General features: G+C 40.6%; 1 protein-coding gene across 1 annotated transcript in view; it reads right to left on the bottom strand.

Annotated features, from left to right (window-relative positions):
- TENM1 (teneurin transmembrane protein 1) overlaps nucleotides 1-17438 on the bottom strand; it is a 760590-nt gene that overhangs the window by 147995 nt on the left and 595157 nt on the right. Inside the window, exon 17 of the mRNA XM_087860146.1 lies at nucleotides 12557-12773. Coding sequence (XP_087716272.1) covers nucleotides 12557-12773 — 217 coding nt within the window. The remainder of the gene's footprint in view (nucleotides 1-12556; nucleotides 12774-17438) is intronic.

Below are 17438 nucleotides of genomic sequence, written 5' to 3'. Positions count from 1 at the left end.
AATTGCTTCTCCCTTTAACTAAATGCTGAATCCTGCAGGTGTTTGGAGCTTGGTCTGAAGAGCGGGGCATCCTGGGAAATGCAAGTCAGAATACACTTTACCCGGAGCCTTATTTAACTAACAAGCTGCTTGTTAGACTGTTCTGATGCAAAAGGTCTAATTCATTCCGTATTTGCTATTTTCATGGCATAGTCAAATTATTCCTAGCCTCCAATAAACTCTTGGTTCCATTCTCCTCTTTTCTTATTTGTTGTCTTTTGTCTTCAGTGTCAAATTTCCAATATTCATTCAACACCTCAGGCAAAAACACTAACCTCAAGCACGAGGGTTGGTTTGAAAAACAACACTGAAAACTAAATTGCTGAAAGAAGATGTAATTTACTGCATTGTGTTTCTGATTAAAAAGGAAAATGAGGCCCAGGGTAGGGAAGTTATAACTCTTTGCTTTTGTTGCTAACAGGAGCATAAACATCCTTTGAAGGGTAACATTCAAAATCAAGGTCCTGGCCAGCAGGGGATCTAGAAGCAGTTGGGCAGGTTAGGTTGTTTTCTCCACAGGAACAGATGAAATCCTTTCCAGAGCTGACAGCTCTGGTCAAGAGATAGCATTGAGAAGGACCGGGCTGAGAGAAGCCACAAGAACGCTCTGCTCACTAGTGCTGGAATCCTGCCCTGTAAATTCCTCTAGGAGTCCTTATTTGGTTCAAGTCTCCAAGGGACGGAAACCTGCTGCACACAAGGTGTGGTTCAATGGTTCTCCTGACATCTCCGCAGGCTTATTAGACTGCAAAGTTCCACAGCTGCAGATGGTGTCACTTGGGCTTAAAGCAGCTTATCCCCTGCCATCATGCAATGAATAAAGGAGCTTCTCTTTAGAGTGTCATCTGGGGACTGTGATCCTGGTCCTCAGTCCTCCTTAATCTTTCTTGCATACAGATCCGTGGTTCTCAAACTTGATCACACAGCAGAATCACCTGGAGGGCTTGGTGAAACAGTTGGTCGGGTCCCACTCCCCGGGTTTCTGATTCACAGGTCTGGAATGGGGCCCCAAGAATGTGCATTCCTAGCAAGTTCCCAAGTGAAGCTGATGCTGCCAGTCTAAAGACCGAACTTTGAGAACCACTGTTTTAGTGAAAGCAAGACCAGAACACGGTCGGCCAATTAAGATGTATGAAGTCCCCAAGAGGGCGGCATGGGACATAAACTGCACAAAGGCAGGCAAATCACTAACTGGTTCACTATTGCATGGTTATGAAATAAATCCGTGAGGCATGAATTTGTAACTCCTCCATCGAAACCTCTGGAAAAGAGCCAAATTATAGTCTGGGGTGTCATGTTGAAACTGTCATGACAAAGCAGAGGTTGGACTACAAAACGAACTGTAGGGTCCCTTCTAAATCCATAGGTTATCAAATGAAACAATGTTTTAACCTGATTTATCTGTCTCAAATAAGTGACAATTTTTTTTTTCTTGGATCGTCTACTCCAGGGCAAAGACTGTGATTTTCCTCTCTGTGTCCTTCCCGGTGTCTGGTGTACATGGTGCCTGTTCAAGAAAGCTATACAGAATTTCAAGTCAAATATTTGTACATGAAGATATAAGATACTTGCAACCTGCCCTCATGCATTGCTTCAAAGGTTTCAGAGACTACTTTGAGGTTCCTGCGCGACAGATGCCTTACAGTCCATTTATTAGAAGCCAGCATTCTGGACTGTGCGTTGTGACTTTCTCATCATGAGAGTTTTGTTTGATAATTGACTACTTCAGGGAATTAAATAGTACCCCTGTGATTGGGAAGAATGAATGCACAGTCCTCCTCAAATGCTTAATTTATGAACACTAACCCCATTATTCCTTTATATATTACCATATAATTACGATGTGGTATTTCATAATTTAAATACATTTGAGGGTTCTAATATTCAGATATTTGGGGGGTTTCCCCACAACACACACTGGGTTTTTGATATATGTTATCTAAGCTGGTACAGCACCACGAACATTCCATGTTATAGCATAAACCCGTTTTCATGTTCTGAAAATGTGAATGCAGTGAATGTTCATATGCAAACCCAATAAAATCTCGTTAGTTTTTACTTAAATAGAGCAGGCTGATTTAATCCCACTCAGTTGGTCACTAGCCCAAATAAATAATACCTACTAAATGGGTACCATTAAAAGCAGCTGGAAGCATTACCCATCAACATTCTAGGACTCTGGGAAAGGTGGTGCTATTGAAAATGCAGATAGCTTTTTAAGCAGAAGTATTTTCCTCATGGCTAGCGATGTTTCAAGTAAAACAAAATGGGGGCACTCACCCTGAGGATGGTGGCTATTTTCCCATCTGCCCTGGTAATTGCTTGTCAAAAGCAGGCTTGCTTTGGATGCCTGAGATCCCCAAAGTAATGGGAAAAAGATCAAGTGTTTTGAAGCAATAAGAAAACTGACGACACAGTCACATTTTCAGGACTGCGTAAGTGCCAGATTGCTTCATTTAGACACAGGATTATTTTTGTCCGGAATTTGAATCTTGAAATATTTGTCCTGTAAGCCCTTGCAACTCTCAAACAGTCCCAAGTTTGTTTTTATTTGTTTTGGTTCGTTTTTTGTTTTGCCTGTTTTACACATTACTCAAATGGTTTCTTTGTAATCAGTCCTATGGGGTTTTATTAACCTCATTAACCTTTCCTGTCACTTCTCCGAGAAACTGCCCTTCAAATAATGGCTGGTCATTAAATATAGGGGAAGTCTGTCTAGTTGGCTATAGCCTGGCCGGGGATTACTCTGCCTTCCACAGAGGAAAATGTGGGGCCTAGCTCCACCCACACCAGTTTGAGCTCTAGCTTGCTAGTTGCCCGTTGTGACTTCTCCCTGTCCTATCTTCCGCCACCTCACCAAGGTGCCGTAATAATAAAATAACCCAGTAAAAGGATTGTCTTTTGAGTTGTATCTTTCTAATTACATTCTCTTATGTACCCCATAATTTATTAAATATATATAATGTAAACAAATATATATACAAATTGGTATCAATAAAATATTTATGAACCACTTATTATGGGTCAGGTACTATGCTGAGCACTTTCCTTATTTCACTTAATATCGGTATCACCCTGGGTAGGTACAACTATTAGCCCTGTTTTAAAAATAAGGAAACATCCAGAGAGGTTAAAAATAAAAAACCAAACTTGTTCAGGATAACACTGCTAGAAAGTGGTGGAGTGGTCGAGGCCCTTTGACCTGGATTCTAAGGGGCCTGAGCGAGACTGCAGATCTTTCTTAAAATGTGGCTACAAAGGGAAAGAAAGTTGGAGCTCACCTACAAGGACGGTGCTTTTGCTATCCACAGGACATCAGTTCCTGTGGACACTGACGAACTGCTGAGTACTTGCTAGGTGCAGGGTGTGTAGTGGAGATGAGCTGTCCCCTATCATTCATTCCCCCTCCCCAAACTTGTATCGACTCTGCCCTCTCTCGGGACAAACTGAGATGATAGAACCAGCTAGAGACACGGCAAGCAAATAATATGGCTAAGAAGTAAGTAATAAGGATTTGAGCCTTTTGAATTTCTTAATGGAGCAGTAAGATGGATAAAATACTAGAAAATACCTTTCCATACTGAGATAAGCTGTAGATAGACAGCTCCTGGTATCACTGATCACAGTTATTAAGCATCTCAGAGCATCTGAGTTTCAAAATACCAGATAATCAACTGAACAGCCTTTTGAAGATCTGTGCTCTGATTTCTTTTTATTCTTCTCTGCCCAAGAACATTTGCAAAGAAGTGAAAGTCACACGTTCTTTCTTTTTGGTGCCTTTAGGTGCTGACTGCTGATTTCAGGAGCTAGTCAGCACTATAAATCTTGGATCCTTCAGCACTTTGTAATTTTTATAACGTGTTTCCTAAACTTTAGCATCAGACAAAAGAGTTGTCTGAAAAATCAGGAGATCCCGTCTTCACATGCGTAACACCTTTCATACAAATGAGATCAAAGTGCTTTATTAGCAAGTAGCAACGATCTTCCTTCCCACTTAGGACAACAACTGCAGAAGTGATAAGCAAAGGAGGTTGCTCAGGACAAGCAACACGGTAAGACAAACGTAATCTCAGGGAACCATGCAGAGCCAAACCACACCTGGGACTCCTTTTGCCAATGTGGGCAGATCATGTGCAGTGCCTCCCTTCGGAAAGAAAGGTGAACAAGAGATAGATTTGAGGATGCTGATGCTGTAGAAAGAGCTTCCCCCAGTCCTTAATGTATTCAATTTATTCGGTAATTGTTGCGTTGTGTGTTTATCAACCCCTAGTTGTGTATCTGGTATAATGTTTTTCATGTTCCTAGATTAAAACTACACAAAAACCTGCCGTTAGCAAATAGACTTGGAGGTCCTTAACCAAAAGATTCGTGAGAAAGTTAAACACAAAACATATGGAATTCAATTTGTACCTCAGCAAAATTACGAATGATGATGTTACAGACATCCGGGGTCACCTGTGTGTAGACTCAACTGTGTGTTACTTCTGTGAACGCTTGAATACTGTAAGAACATCGGATTTCCTTAAGAAATAGCCTGAAATGTAAGTTTTTCTTGCCTCTTTTTTTCCTAATTCCAAATCAGCAAGTGGTTTCTATATATATATATATTTTATGATTTCCATAGACATATTTGCATCTTTCTTTTATATATATATATTTAATCCCTTTTGGGTTCAACACTAATTGATGAAGATTTGCTATTTTTTTTTCTTTTCATGACTAAACAGTCTAGGGCTGTTGCTGATTTCTCTTTCTAGAGGGTATTCAGTTTGTCTGTGGTATTCAAATTTTCTCAATGTACTCTGAGAGGACAGGCACCCACACCCCATCGCCTTATCAGGAAAACCTAGTACAGTAACCAGTGTGTTGTAATTCCTTGAGAAAGGTTTGTTTTACCTTTTCATATAATGTCACAGAATCTTGATTAGTGGGTTCCTACAAGTCGCCGCCAGGCCCTGGCTTGTGTGACAATCTGTTGTGTAAGCATCCAGCGTCATCTAGCCCAGGGCCTAGAACAGTGCCCATCACCACATGGACAAATGGAACCAAGTACACATTGTAACGTTCATTGATCTCAAGAGTGAAATGATTAATCTTCCTCAGTGTGGATTACCTTGAAAGAAACTGTAGGGTCCATCATTATAAATGATGCCAAAGTGGTGTTAATGGGAATTTTTTCATTGTGGTAAATGAGAATTTTTTTGATGATTGATTTTTTCCCATTGAATTCATCTGTTTAATACAAACATTTTAAATTGTAGGGAAAAAATTACTTATAGCCCCACCTTTCAAAGGATGGAACTTCTTGCAAATAGTTAAGCTGCTCACGGTCTAAATAAGCTTTGTGTTGTTCTTGCAAGTCATCAATAGTCTCCTGTTTGTGTCAATGTTAGCAGCTCTTCATGCTCACCTGAGTTAATTAGTACCATCTCTGAGCTATTGCTGAAAACTTCCAGGTCAGTCTCACTTGTGTCATTGTTTAATGACTTGGTCTCATTTGCTAGAACACCTCTTGTCTTACATCCACTTAGGTTCAAAGTAGTTGAATTTGAGACCCCAGAGTTGATAACTCCAAGCTCCCTCAAAAAACCTGATGTTTCATAGGCCGCAGAACTTATTGCAATTTGTAATCAATTTAATTATTTATACATTTACTTGATGTGTGACTGCCTCTACCGTTAGACTATAAGGGGAGTTCTGTGAATGAAGGGATGCTGTTTCTTTTGTTTCCTTCCATTTGCACAGTTCCTGGCACACACTGGGTACTCAGGAAATACCTGCTGCATAAGTGAATGAATATATATCCTCGTCACTTTTTAAAACACGAGCTGACATCAGGATATCATACTACATTAGGGATGGCAGAGGAATTTGATATCTCTTCTAGAAGAATTTAAAGTCCTTGGTTACTCTAGAAATACTAACATTTCAATAAAATACAAATTTTAAAAACCAGTAATTAGTGTCTCTCAAGTATGGTTTTTCTTAAGTCCTAGTCTCTATTCAAGACGAGCAGTTTCTGTAGCAATGACCCATCTTCCTGCAACGTTCCCCCCTTAACCTCACTCTTGATTCAGTAAGTCATTTTGCCATTCACAGGATTTCAAATGGTATAAATTCCCAGCTCAACTAAGTACAGAAAAGCATGTTTTATTAAACAAGTTATGATAAGTAATTATGGCTGTTAGCAGGTACCATGAATAATCAGGAGCATGAATCAAGGTTTTATTATTGAGTGGGGTATAGTAAAGGAGGAGGAAGGCTTGTGTAAGTAGAGTTTGCCAAGAATGCCATGCTCAAGGCACTGCAGTACCTCAATTTGTTCTGGGGCACTTGTCTTTGTTTTTCTCATGAGATGGAATAATGACACATACCAAAGTGAGCCAGTTAACAGCAGCCTTCACACTGACTTCTTGATATTGCTCCTTATTTTCTAATTTTTTCTTGGTTCTAAATTTTGATTATCTAGCCCATTGAAGGCAGAGAGGATTATTGATGCTTATACAAAGTTATAAATGATGTCAATTATGGGCAGGCTCTGACAGTGGTGGAATGTCTCATAAGGTAAAAAAAAAAAAAGTAATTACTTTGCTACTGTTAGATAATCACTTCATCTTTTATGAATTTGTTCCTGTGCTATTTGGAGAACAGTAATCTTACCTTTAGGCTGGTTCTACATTTGGGAATTGACTTATTTGAGGTCCTAATATCATCTGTGTGTTCTAGGCAACAAAAATGAGTTTTTCATGAGCAAATATGAGGAAAGCACTTCAATATTACCAAAACTAAGTCACTCGCTCATTTCTGACTTGCTTTTTGCTAGGTGCTGTGTTAGAATCTGGGGATACAGTGGTATGGTAGATTAAAGATGGCCACAAATTCTTTGATACTTCTCTCATCAAGAGGGGGGATCTATGTCTCCCCCACTTTGAATCTGGGCAAGCTGTGTGACTGCTATAACTAACAGTACGTAATGTAAGTGACACTGCTAAAATTTTTGGACATGGGCCTTAAGAAACTGGCATCTTCCATTTTTTGTCTCTTGGAATAATCCCTCTTGGAGCCCTGAGCCACCATATACGAGGCTGACTGTCATGCCAATAGGCAACCCAAGTAGAAAGGCCATATGCAGAAAGAGAGATTCCGGGCTCCTGTTCAGCTGTTCCAGCCCCCAGCTATTTGAGATATCCTAGCTGAGAGCCCAACCATCATGGAGAAAAGACAAACCATCCTGGCCATGCTCTGTGTGAATTTCTGACCTGCAGAATCATGAACTATAATAATACAATTTAGTTTAGTCCATTATGTTTTGGAATAGTTTTCTACACAGCAACAGATAATCAAAACAAGGAACAAATTAGGCTTGGTCCTTGTCCTCAAAGAACATGAGATTTAACAATTAGGACAATCCAGAGCTAATACTGTGTACATCCCAGAGTACAGCAAGAAATTGAAATATAGCAACTTTATAGAAACTAGAAGAAACCTATCAGTGTGTTTAACCTCGTCACTTTGTAGCCTGTTAACAGTGCTGTTATGCGCTCAATGCTGTATTAAGTCTGGTCGCCACTCTAGAACTTTTCCATTAAGGATAGGCATTCTAACCAGAGTGGGCAAAAGAAGCTATCATAACTGCACCCAGCAGCACTGTTGCAAATTTTTAGATCTTTAAATTGTTCTTAAAACTTTTCTAAGTGATAAACACAATAGTCAAATGCCTCTCCACAGTCACACCCTTCTCAGAGAAAGTGGACATTTTGCTTCTACTACAGCAGGCCCCGGATTAGCTGATGTCATGACTGATGAGATAGGATACCCCAGGATAAAATCCACTGCCTCAAGGGAGCCTAAGGTGTGAGGCAGAGTGGATACCAACTCTTCACAAGGTATACACAGGTAAGGGTGGAAATGTCATTGCATGTCCAGTCCCCTTTTTTCTCTTTTTAAACCAAGATAGCAAAGGCCCCAAATTAAGTAAAATGATAAGATCAGATGTGTAAAGACCCTCAGGGAAAAAGATCGGAAAGAAAAAAAACCAAACACTTGGGATCTTTCCAAGGAAGGCTATAGAAGCTGTGTAGTCCCACGGTGACAAACCCAAATACCAGCAGGGCCAGGCATGCCAGTGAAAGGGAGGGAAGTGAGCCAGGTATAAGGGGAACAGTGAAGGGTGAGCTAGAGAGACATGTCATAGCCCACCCGGACAGTCAGTGGCCCTCCACTCCACACCGCCTATGCCATGCCCATGGGTGCAGAGATGCCAAGCTTTGTAAATTTTCTAAAGAAGGAAGACATTCCAATTTTTATGTGAGATCTTCTAATTTCTAAATGTTGGGCTGAACAAAATACATCTGTGGGCTGATATGAAGCAACCTCTGATGTAGATGCCTGACATGGACTGATGTGGGGGTCAGCCTCTCACGGCTACAAAACAGACAAATGAGTTTGGCCAGACCTTGCTGTCAGCGGTTGCACTAACCCTGGTAGGATTTTGTTTTCTAAATGCACTTCTCCATTAGTGATGGCGAGTGAAATGTCTGGCTTTGCAAATTACTGCTGTCGTTTAGTTTAATGTACTCTTGTTTTTACATATTTATAAAAACCTTTTACATTATTAATAGTGATTAAATGCTTAGACACTGGAGATCAATAATGCTTCTGTTCACCTATTTACATTATTAAAAAGTAATAAGTCATACAGAGCACATATAATATGTGGTTTACTTTGTCGTCAAGTTTGGAGCAGATCAAAAAAATGAAAGAAACTCAGGCTACCGTATTTGGGTATTTGGGAAATGTATTTGGGACAAAACCAGTAGCTGAGCTGGGCTTGCTAGAGATGTGACCGCGTGGAGGGTACATGTTCACAGTGACATTATGCTCTCATGGGGCACAGGAGGTACACATTTCATGGGCTCTCACGTGCCAGTGTAGCAAACTTGAGACAACAAAAGCTAGTCTCACTTGGATGCACAAGGATGAACAGATATTTAACCTTTGTGTGTCCTTGCAACAATTAGTCACCTGCATGCCACTGTCTTGAGCTCCAGAGGCTTCCAATGGTGGCAACACTCAGCAGCGAGTCATCTGTGGGGTCGCATTTTGCCAGCAGGCAAATGAGCCCCTTGACAATGTTCTCTTCATCTGCTTATCCAGCTAGCTCCCAATTATGTGACAAAAGCAAAAAATCTGAGTGGGTCACCTGATTTTGGCACAGCAATGTTCTAGATCTGTCTAAAGACTGCAACTTCACAGCCAGGGATGTCTAAGGGCCATAAGTCTTTTCAGGGTTAGCTAGCCCAGCCTTTTAAATAGCCAAACGCGCTCGGTGTAGTGGTTCAGAGGTCAGGCTCTCAGTACCAGTCTGCCTGGGTTCAAATCCTGCCTCTGACACTTGTGGGTTGTGACCGTGGGCAAGTCACTTACTTGGCACCTCGGTTCTGGTTTCCTCACCTGGAAAGTAGGCATAATGATAGTGTCTACCACACAGAGTTTTGGTAAGGATTAAATGAGATAGCCCATGTAAAGGCTCAGTAGGAGACCTGACACATAATAAATGCTCAAGAACTGTTTACATATAGCAAAGGGCCCATTATACCCATCATTCAATTGTGTTCTTCTACCAACAGGAAGTTCATCAGCACTGGTTTGTAGTTTGCAAATAATGCCACTGAAATGCAGTAAATGGAACTGGATTTTTAAACATCACTTGTTTTTTTCTTTTTCTTGTGTTGACCCAGATGCAACTTCTCCAGTAGAAATTAGATCCAATTCACCAGGTTTATTTAAGGACAAGTTGAAATGGGGCGGCTGTGGTGGAACAGAAAGGTTACAAGAGTTGCTTCGCTACAAACTCGGTGGCTGTGTGACGCTGGGCAAGTTACTGGATCTCTCTGAACCTGTTTCCTCATGTATAAAATGCACTAATATCGATCTCTACTTCACAGGGACACTGGGAGGATAAAATGAAATTAGGCATGTTTGAGGACTTTGCAAATGAAAAGGTGCTGTCTAGATGTAAGAGCTTGTAACTATTATTATTTATATATGGGCTCAGAGTCAGATTGATTTTACCCAGAGTGACACTGCACGTGCTGATATTTTAGGGGAGGGAGCGTGAGATCGCTTGTCCTCAACTATATCCTTTGGAAAAGGGCTGCACCTTCTCTGACAGATTTGATAGGTCTCTAATAGCTAAGGCCACTGGATGAAGGGGACCCGTCGTTCTGAATTCAAATGTGACGTGCAGGGCCAAATGATAACTTGGAGAATTTTAAAAAGAAGGAGGACAACTCAATCAAAGCAGGAGAAGGGCCTTAGCTACCACAGGTCATCGGTTCGTTCTCTCTGCCCGCGCTGGCAAACACTGCTGAAGCCTGAGGTTTAGGGCTCCGACGACATCCTGCTCTGGGTCACAGTGACCTGTCTCCCACCTCTCTCGGGTCCTGACCTTCCCCCTTCACTTGAGTTCACGGAGTCATTTAACAGACCTCCATGTCATGGAGGTTGTTATTTCTTCCACTTATTTCTTTTGTTGTTGTTTAGACTCGCTTTCCCTGAGCATGGACAAAGGTGCAGAATGATGCGTTCCCTCTACCTTCAATAGGAAAATGGGGGTAATGGCTGCGTTTTGTTCCTTTTGTCTCTCTGCTGTGCAATCCTTAAGTCTCCACTCTTTAAATAAGGACTCTGATTGCAGCCCCTCTGAAAGTGACCCCAGAGTTGTTACTGAGCTGGGAGAAACACTTCAGAATGTGGATGACTGAGTCTCTTGGGAGAACTTAAACTTTGACTAGATCCCCTGGCAGAACAGGCCTTTCTCGTGATGCGTTGGCATTTGGGTTTTGGCTTTTGTCAGACACCTAAAAGGTCACAACTGCACAATAATAAAAAACAATGAGGAAGTTTTAAGTTTCAGTATCAGTTCTTGTATACAATCTGTGGAAAGGATGCTGAATGTTTTAAATTTCCACGCACACCTGTTTTTTTTCTTTTCCTTTTCTACTTGTATAGGGTCCAGATGGAGTTGTCATTTTCTTAGACTGTCACTCATATTAATATAAACTCTTCTTTTAATATTAACATAATCTCTTGACTGAGTTTTCTCTTGGGGACTGACCACACCCACCAGGATGCAACAAAGTGGGTGGGATGTAGACAGGGGCTCCTGGATAGATAGTTTGCATGATTTTTGAATTCCCATTTGTAACAGTCTGGAAAGTAGTGGAACATCTGCTTGTGGAATGAACAAAGGAGGACATTTTTCAGAGACCAGAAATGTTGATTTCAGTGACTTATTTATGTCTAGTGCTAATTAGGAAAATATATCACCGCTGAAGATGAAGCAGAGAATAACAATGAGCAAATTCATGCGATTACAGTTCAAATAAGTAAGTTAATTTTAAAAATTTCTTTACCCTCTGGGTTGGGCTTTTGGTCTTAGGTCTTTAGTAACAATTCATGCACTTGAGCTTTCCTAGAAGACAGACTTTTTTAAAAAAATTATTTACTTATTTTAGAGAGAGAGAGAGCAAGAGTGAGCATGAGCGGGAGGAAGGCGAGAGGGAGAGAGAGAAGGCCACGCAGCCTCTGCACAAAGCATGGAGCCCCACACAGAGCTCTATCCCATGACCCCGAGATCATGACCTGAGCCAATATCAAGAGTCGGACGCTTAAGCAACTGAGCCACCCAGGCACCCGTAGAAGAAAGATTTTCACAAGTCTTGCATTTCACATTAGGATGTCAAATTCACCCAACTTTTTCATATAGAAACATGTTATATCTTGGAAGAAAAGTTAAAAATTTAGCTTTTGAAATTCAAGGGTTTTCAAGGGATTAATCCAGAAGCTAAATAATAAATTTGCAAATTATACTTCCATTCTGTTTTTGTCATTTAAAGCCCCACTTATACTTTACTACAAATAATACACATTGTGAGTGAGTGTGTGTGTGTGTGTATACACGGTTGACCCTTGAACAACACAGGGGTTAGAGGTGCCAACCCCCCATGCAGTTGAATATCCACATACTACTTTTGACTCCTCAAAAACTTAACTACTAATAGCTTACTGCTGACCGGAAGCCTTACTGAGAACAGAAACAGCTGCTTAATGCATAGTTTGTACATGTATTGCATACTGTATTCTTACAATAAAGCAAGCTAGAAAAAAAAATGTTATTAAGGAAATCATAAGGAAAATACATTTACAGTTCTGTACTGTAAAAAATCCACATGTAAGTGGATCTATGCAGTTCAAACCTGTTGCTCCAGGGTCAACTGTACACACACACACACACACACACACACACACACATTTATCCTTTATGATAAAGAATCTCAAGAAATGACTTCTCTTAACTAATCAGTAAGGTCTTGGGCATTCCAGAAAAACATAAAAAAGAAATCAATATGTACTGTGTGGAATGGAAAGTAGTCTGATCTATAGAAGATATCTTCCTTTCACAGTTAAGGAAAAACATGACCACTGTTTATTAAGAAATAAAATACATATATACCTGCTGTCAAATGATATCTCTGGAGGAATGACATGAGTACTGTCCTTGCCAATGAGGAATTTGATTCGATCATAGAAGAGTCTTGAGGTGTGCTGAGAGAAGAGGGGTTGGCTTTGCTGAATGAGGTCAAGAGGATCTGGTGAGCCCTGACAGAGAGGACTTACATAACAGTTGCTTTGTTGACAACAATCAGGGTCCACACAGTCGGTCAAACCATCTGAAATAAAAAGGTTTTTTTTGAAATTTAGCTTCAAGAGAAACAACTTTGTTTAAAATATGCACAAATGGAGAAAAATCTAGAATACAGATAAAGGTAACCATCCAAGTTTTGAGTTTAGAATCTATTAAATTCATATGCTTCTCATGAAAACTTACTCTGAGTTTAGATGGCACAAACTATTTTGCTCACAAATCTTTCTTCCCTGGATTCTTGAGCATTTATGGGCTATCCCACACTGTTTACATTTGGATAGAGTATTCCATGAGTTATCACTCTCTTTAGAAGTTTCCTTCTCCCTCAGCAAGACCATTCCTCCAGGATAGCAATGATTCTTCTAATTCTTTTTAATTTCTCACACCATGTACATTTATGAGCACACAATTAACAAATGCTAGCCAACCTGAACTTGTTTGCATTTTTTAAAACATCTCCTAATATTCTTATCTAGTGGTGATTCTCAAAACAGAGGTTGGTATTCCCACAGTGAGAAAGTGTCTGGAGCAGGGCAATGATTCTCACATGTGCAATTATCTGGGGAGCTTATTAAATATGCATATTCTTGAGCCCCACCTATTAAATCAGAATTTCTTCGAGCCCAGGATTATGCAGACTTAATCTGGGTGATTCTGGATGATTCTGAAGCTCACTGATGTTTCTGAACCTTTTTTTTTTTAATTTGTAGAAGCAACTAGAGCTTACTTGTTCCTAACAACAGTTATTTGATGAAAGTACTAATAAATCTCAGGTATATGAATGTGACGAGTTGCTCTCCTTCATTTCCTAGGCCTTCAGTGTTTACTCTAGACTCCTGAATCCACGTTTGTACCAATAAAAAAAAATCACATAAAGGCTTCATTCTTTGCCAGAGGAATTGATGAGGGGCACAGGGGCTGTAGGAGGAGGGGTTACATCCAGAATTAATAGGCGCAAAACACTGTGTTAGGAGACGGGGGAAGTAAAGAGATAAAAAGACCCTTTTCCTGTTTTCGGGAACTCGGAGCTGAGTAGGAGAAACAGGTGTATAAACAGGAGACTCTTACACTAGTTGAAAGTGCCGTAAGTGTTATAGGAGACTACGTGCAAAGAGAAGGGATGGGAGTGATTAACTGAGCATATGGACACTTAATTCCACACCCAATAAGCAAAAAAAAAAAAAAAAAAAAAAAAATTAAAGTCCTTCCAAGGTCCTTAGAGCAGACAAGTGGCTCTAATTTAGATATTTAACAAGGGTAAATATAAAGATGCTAATCTTCTTGGCTGGCAGTGGAATAGGGAGGTTCAGATGGATCACCGGCTCCTTAAGGCCGGGGCTGCAAGTTAGGGGCCCTGGCTTTCCGCTGCTCTTTGGCTTGCTCTCTCTCCCTGACGTGGCTGCTCCCATGGAGCTGGAGGGGGCGTACTACAGCTGGGGGGCAACGAAAGCTAGGAACACCCAGAGAGACGGCGTTCGGAACAGCAGCCCTAGGGCAACCAGGAAATATTTTTCCCCACATGAGGTCCTTTCAAATTCCCTGTGCCATAGACACTACTTTCATTTAAAATGCAGTTGGCTGCTTTCTTGTCTTCCCTGTTCGTTCAGTGCATTTCTGCCCTGATTTCTACCTGAATATGCCCTGAATATGTAGACATATTTCTTTTTCACCGATGACTAACTTTTAAGTGTGGATTCATTCCAGTAAGAAGTCCCCTTCTGCTCTCCCTCATTCAGCAAATCATATTAACAGATTTTCTATAGATTTTAGATGCCACTGCCACCTCTCTCTCCAATACATTGTTGTCAGTCTCCTATTAGCACATTATCTCTTTACTCTGCTAATTAAACATCTGGATGCACTGAAAAGCTGGCAAAAATATCAGGCTGACTAAAAGAGTTCTCTGCTGTCTGGAATTGGTGCATAATATACTGCACAATGAAAAACTGCTTTTTTAAATGGGCGGTCACCTTTATCTTTCAATCGGTAACAAATGGACTAGTGATCATCAGATTGGGCATTCGCAGGTTTCAACCTATCAGCCACACAATTTGAACTTAGTTTTGAAAAGAGGCCAATTTTAAATAAATAGAAACACCAAATGGACTTCAAAACTGAATTCTAAAACCAAACACAGAGCTGATTCAAAATTGGGACTCACATTCTCATCTAGTTATGGGCTATAAATTCCAAGCTAATGCTTCATATTTAATAATTGCCTATTATATAGGGCTGACCCTCTAAGATCTCTGTTTTCTGAGAGAGCAGTGAGACTTCTGTTGAATCTAGAATGGCTGCAGGCAGGCAGCCCAATAATGGTATGCAACCCCCAAATTAGAATTCACAGGTAAGCCCAATCCATGGGCAAAGATCTACTTACTAATTATCACATTGGCTAACACTCCATACAGTATGTCTAGACTGTTACAAAGAAGTGCAAATGACAGTCACACTGCATGTGTGGGTTTCTTCTTTTCTTTTCTTTTTTCTTTTCTCTTTTCTTTCTTTTCTTTTCTTTTCTTTTCTTTTCTTTTCTTTTCTTTTCTTTTCTTTTCTTTTCTTTTCTTTCCCTCTCTCTCTCTCTCTTTCTTTCTTTTTGACTATTACCAGTTCTTTCATTGTTCTGAAGTGGCAGCTGTGGCACCCTCCTGACAGCCCGGCTCAATTTATCAGATAGGAACATATCAAATGTTCACTGATTTTACTTTTAGGGCCTGTTCCTTTTAAAAAGGAATAAAAATAAAAGCCATCAAAAATGAAGGAGGTTAAATTATCTTGAAGGACTAAACAAGGCACACACTGATCCCAGCTTTGCCAACCAGTTAGGGACGATGCCAGTAGGGTCAAGTGGGGCTGATAAAGATCAAGGACACTGGTTTCTTTTGTATACGCTCGAGTAATTTACTATTAAACTTCTGCTTACTATATGTATGCTCCTGGATGAAAGAACGGTCAGACAAGGGAACACGAATGATATAGGGAAAACCCATACTTTTTCAATCTTTAAAATGAATTTGTAAATATCAATCCTTTTAGGGACAACATCCATATTACTACCTTGAAAGAGATGGACAGCTAGTTCACGATAGGGTATCCAAAAGGATTCGGAAACATGTAGAATCAGTTAATACGCCAGGTGTGGCCCGAGGGATTTCAACTAATCCCTACAACAACCCTGGTAGGTAGACATTCTCATCTTCATTTACACATAAAGGAGGGAAGGCCAAATGTGGTGGCACAGTTGGGAGAAATATGAGAGTCCTATCAACACCCTGCGTTCTGACTACAAATCACATGGTCAGCAGCATCATCTAAGCAATATTACTAGTATGACCCAGGCTGTAAGACCTCCGAGTACCTGACTAATGTAGGTATTTAGAACACACAGAGTGGTTAAGGTCAAAGAACCAGACTACGATTCTCATCTTACTTCTCCACTCACAATCTAAATGATCCTGGACAAATCATTTCATCTCTTGGCTTCTCAACTTCCTCACCTACAAGATGGGGATTATAAAAATGCCTACCCCACAGCGCTGTTGTAAGGATCACGTGCTGTAATCATCATAAAGAGTTTGCCATTAACCAAGTTCTACGCTGTACAGACTGCAAAGAGTCTAGGGATAGAGTCCTAAGGGCAGATGCCAATGGTGTGCAGTGGCAGCTAAAAATGTTCAGACCCACTTCTATTGACGGTGCCTTATCACCAGCCAGAGGGCAATTAGCTTCCGTGTAGCATATTCAGTTCGCTGGAATGTGTTCATTTTGTGAACTCTGCTTGGTTAGGTTGTCAGATAGGTAGGATCCTGTGTGGCTCTAAACAGACACTAATGCTACAGTAAATCTTTATTCATTGAATTGCACAAATTCACAATTTGTTATCATTTGGACAGGGGCTGGATTGAAGCTTAACCTTTCCAGCATCTAGAGAATAGAGGTTCTGCCAAGCAAATTAATAGTGAAAAAGAAATTGAAGGGCCGATCATTCCAATGACTCAGTTAAACAAAATCTTCTTAGGCATTTTAGAAACCCAAGAAAAGGAACTAATTGTAAATCAGTCATAAATTTTTACTGAAGCAGGCCCCCTACCAGGCACTCCTGTCAGCTTAGTTGTTGCTGTTACATGCATGGAAGGTAACAGGACTGTATTTCCTTGGGAAATGGTCTATAATTCATTTGATTTTTTCATCCATCCAGGCTGACTTTCACCCCAGCATTCTGCTGTATTAGTAAGAAGAAAAAGGGAGAGGCTCAAGTGCACTCAGGATTTGACCTGCTCAAATCACTGTTATTACCATCACCTCATACAATTGACTTCTTCTGGGTCAGGAAAGTAAATTGTTTATATGCCACTAATGTTCATGTCCTCTGGTCCCCAGCTGCCATCAGTGGCTTCTCAAATCACTCAGAGTAGAAGCCCATGTCCTCACAATGTCTTAACTTCCTCACAGTCTGGCTCTTCAGTGTCTTTCTCTCTCAGCTCTCTGACCTTACCTCCTATTATCCCGTAACCCTCTTCCCCATTATTCCTATGCCTGGAATGTTCTTTACTCCACTCTCAACATGGCTCACCCCTCATTTCCTTTAAGTCCAAAAGCCACCTTCGCAGCGAGGCTTTCTCTGACCATCTTATTTAAAACTGCGCCCCTGTCCCACACTCGTATCCTTTTCCTTGCTTTTAAAAAAATT

Source organism: Ursus americanus, chromosome X (assembly GCF_024610735.1).
Source record: "Ursus americanus isolate L20-20 chromosome X, mUrsAme1.1.p, whole genome shotgun sequence".
NCBI lineage: Eukaryota > Metazoa > Chordata > Mammalia > Carnivora > Ursidae > Ursus > Ursus americanus.
This window is presented reverse-complemented; position numbering and strand designations above follow the sequence as displayed.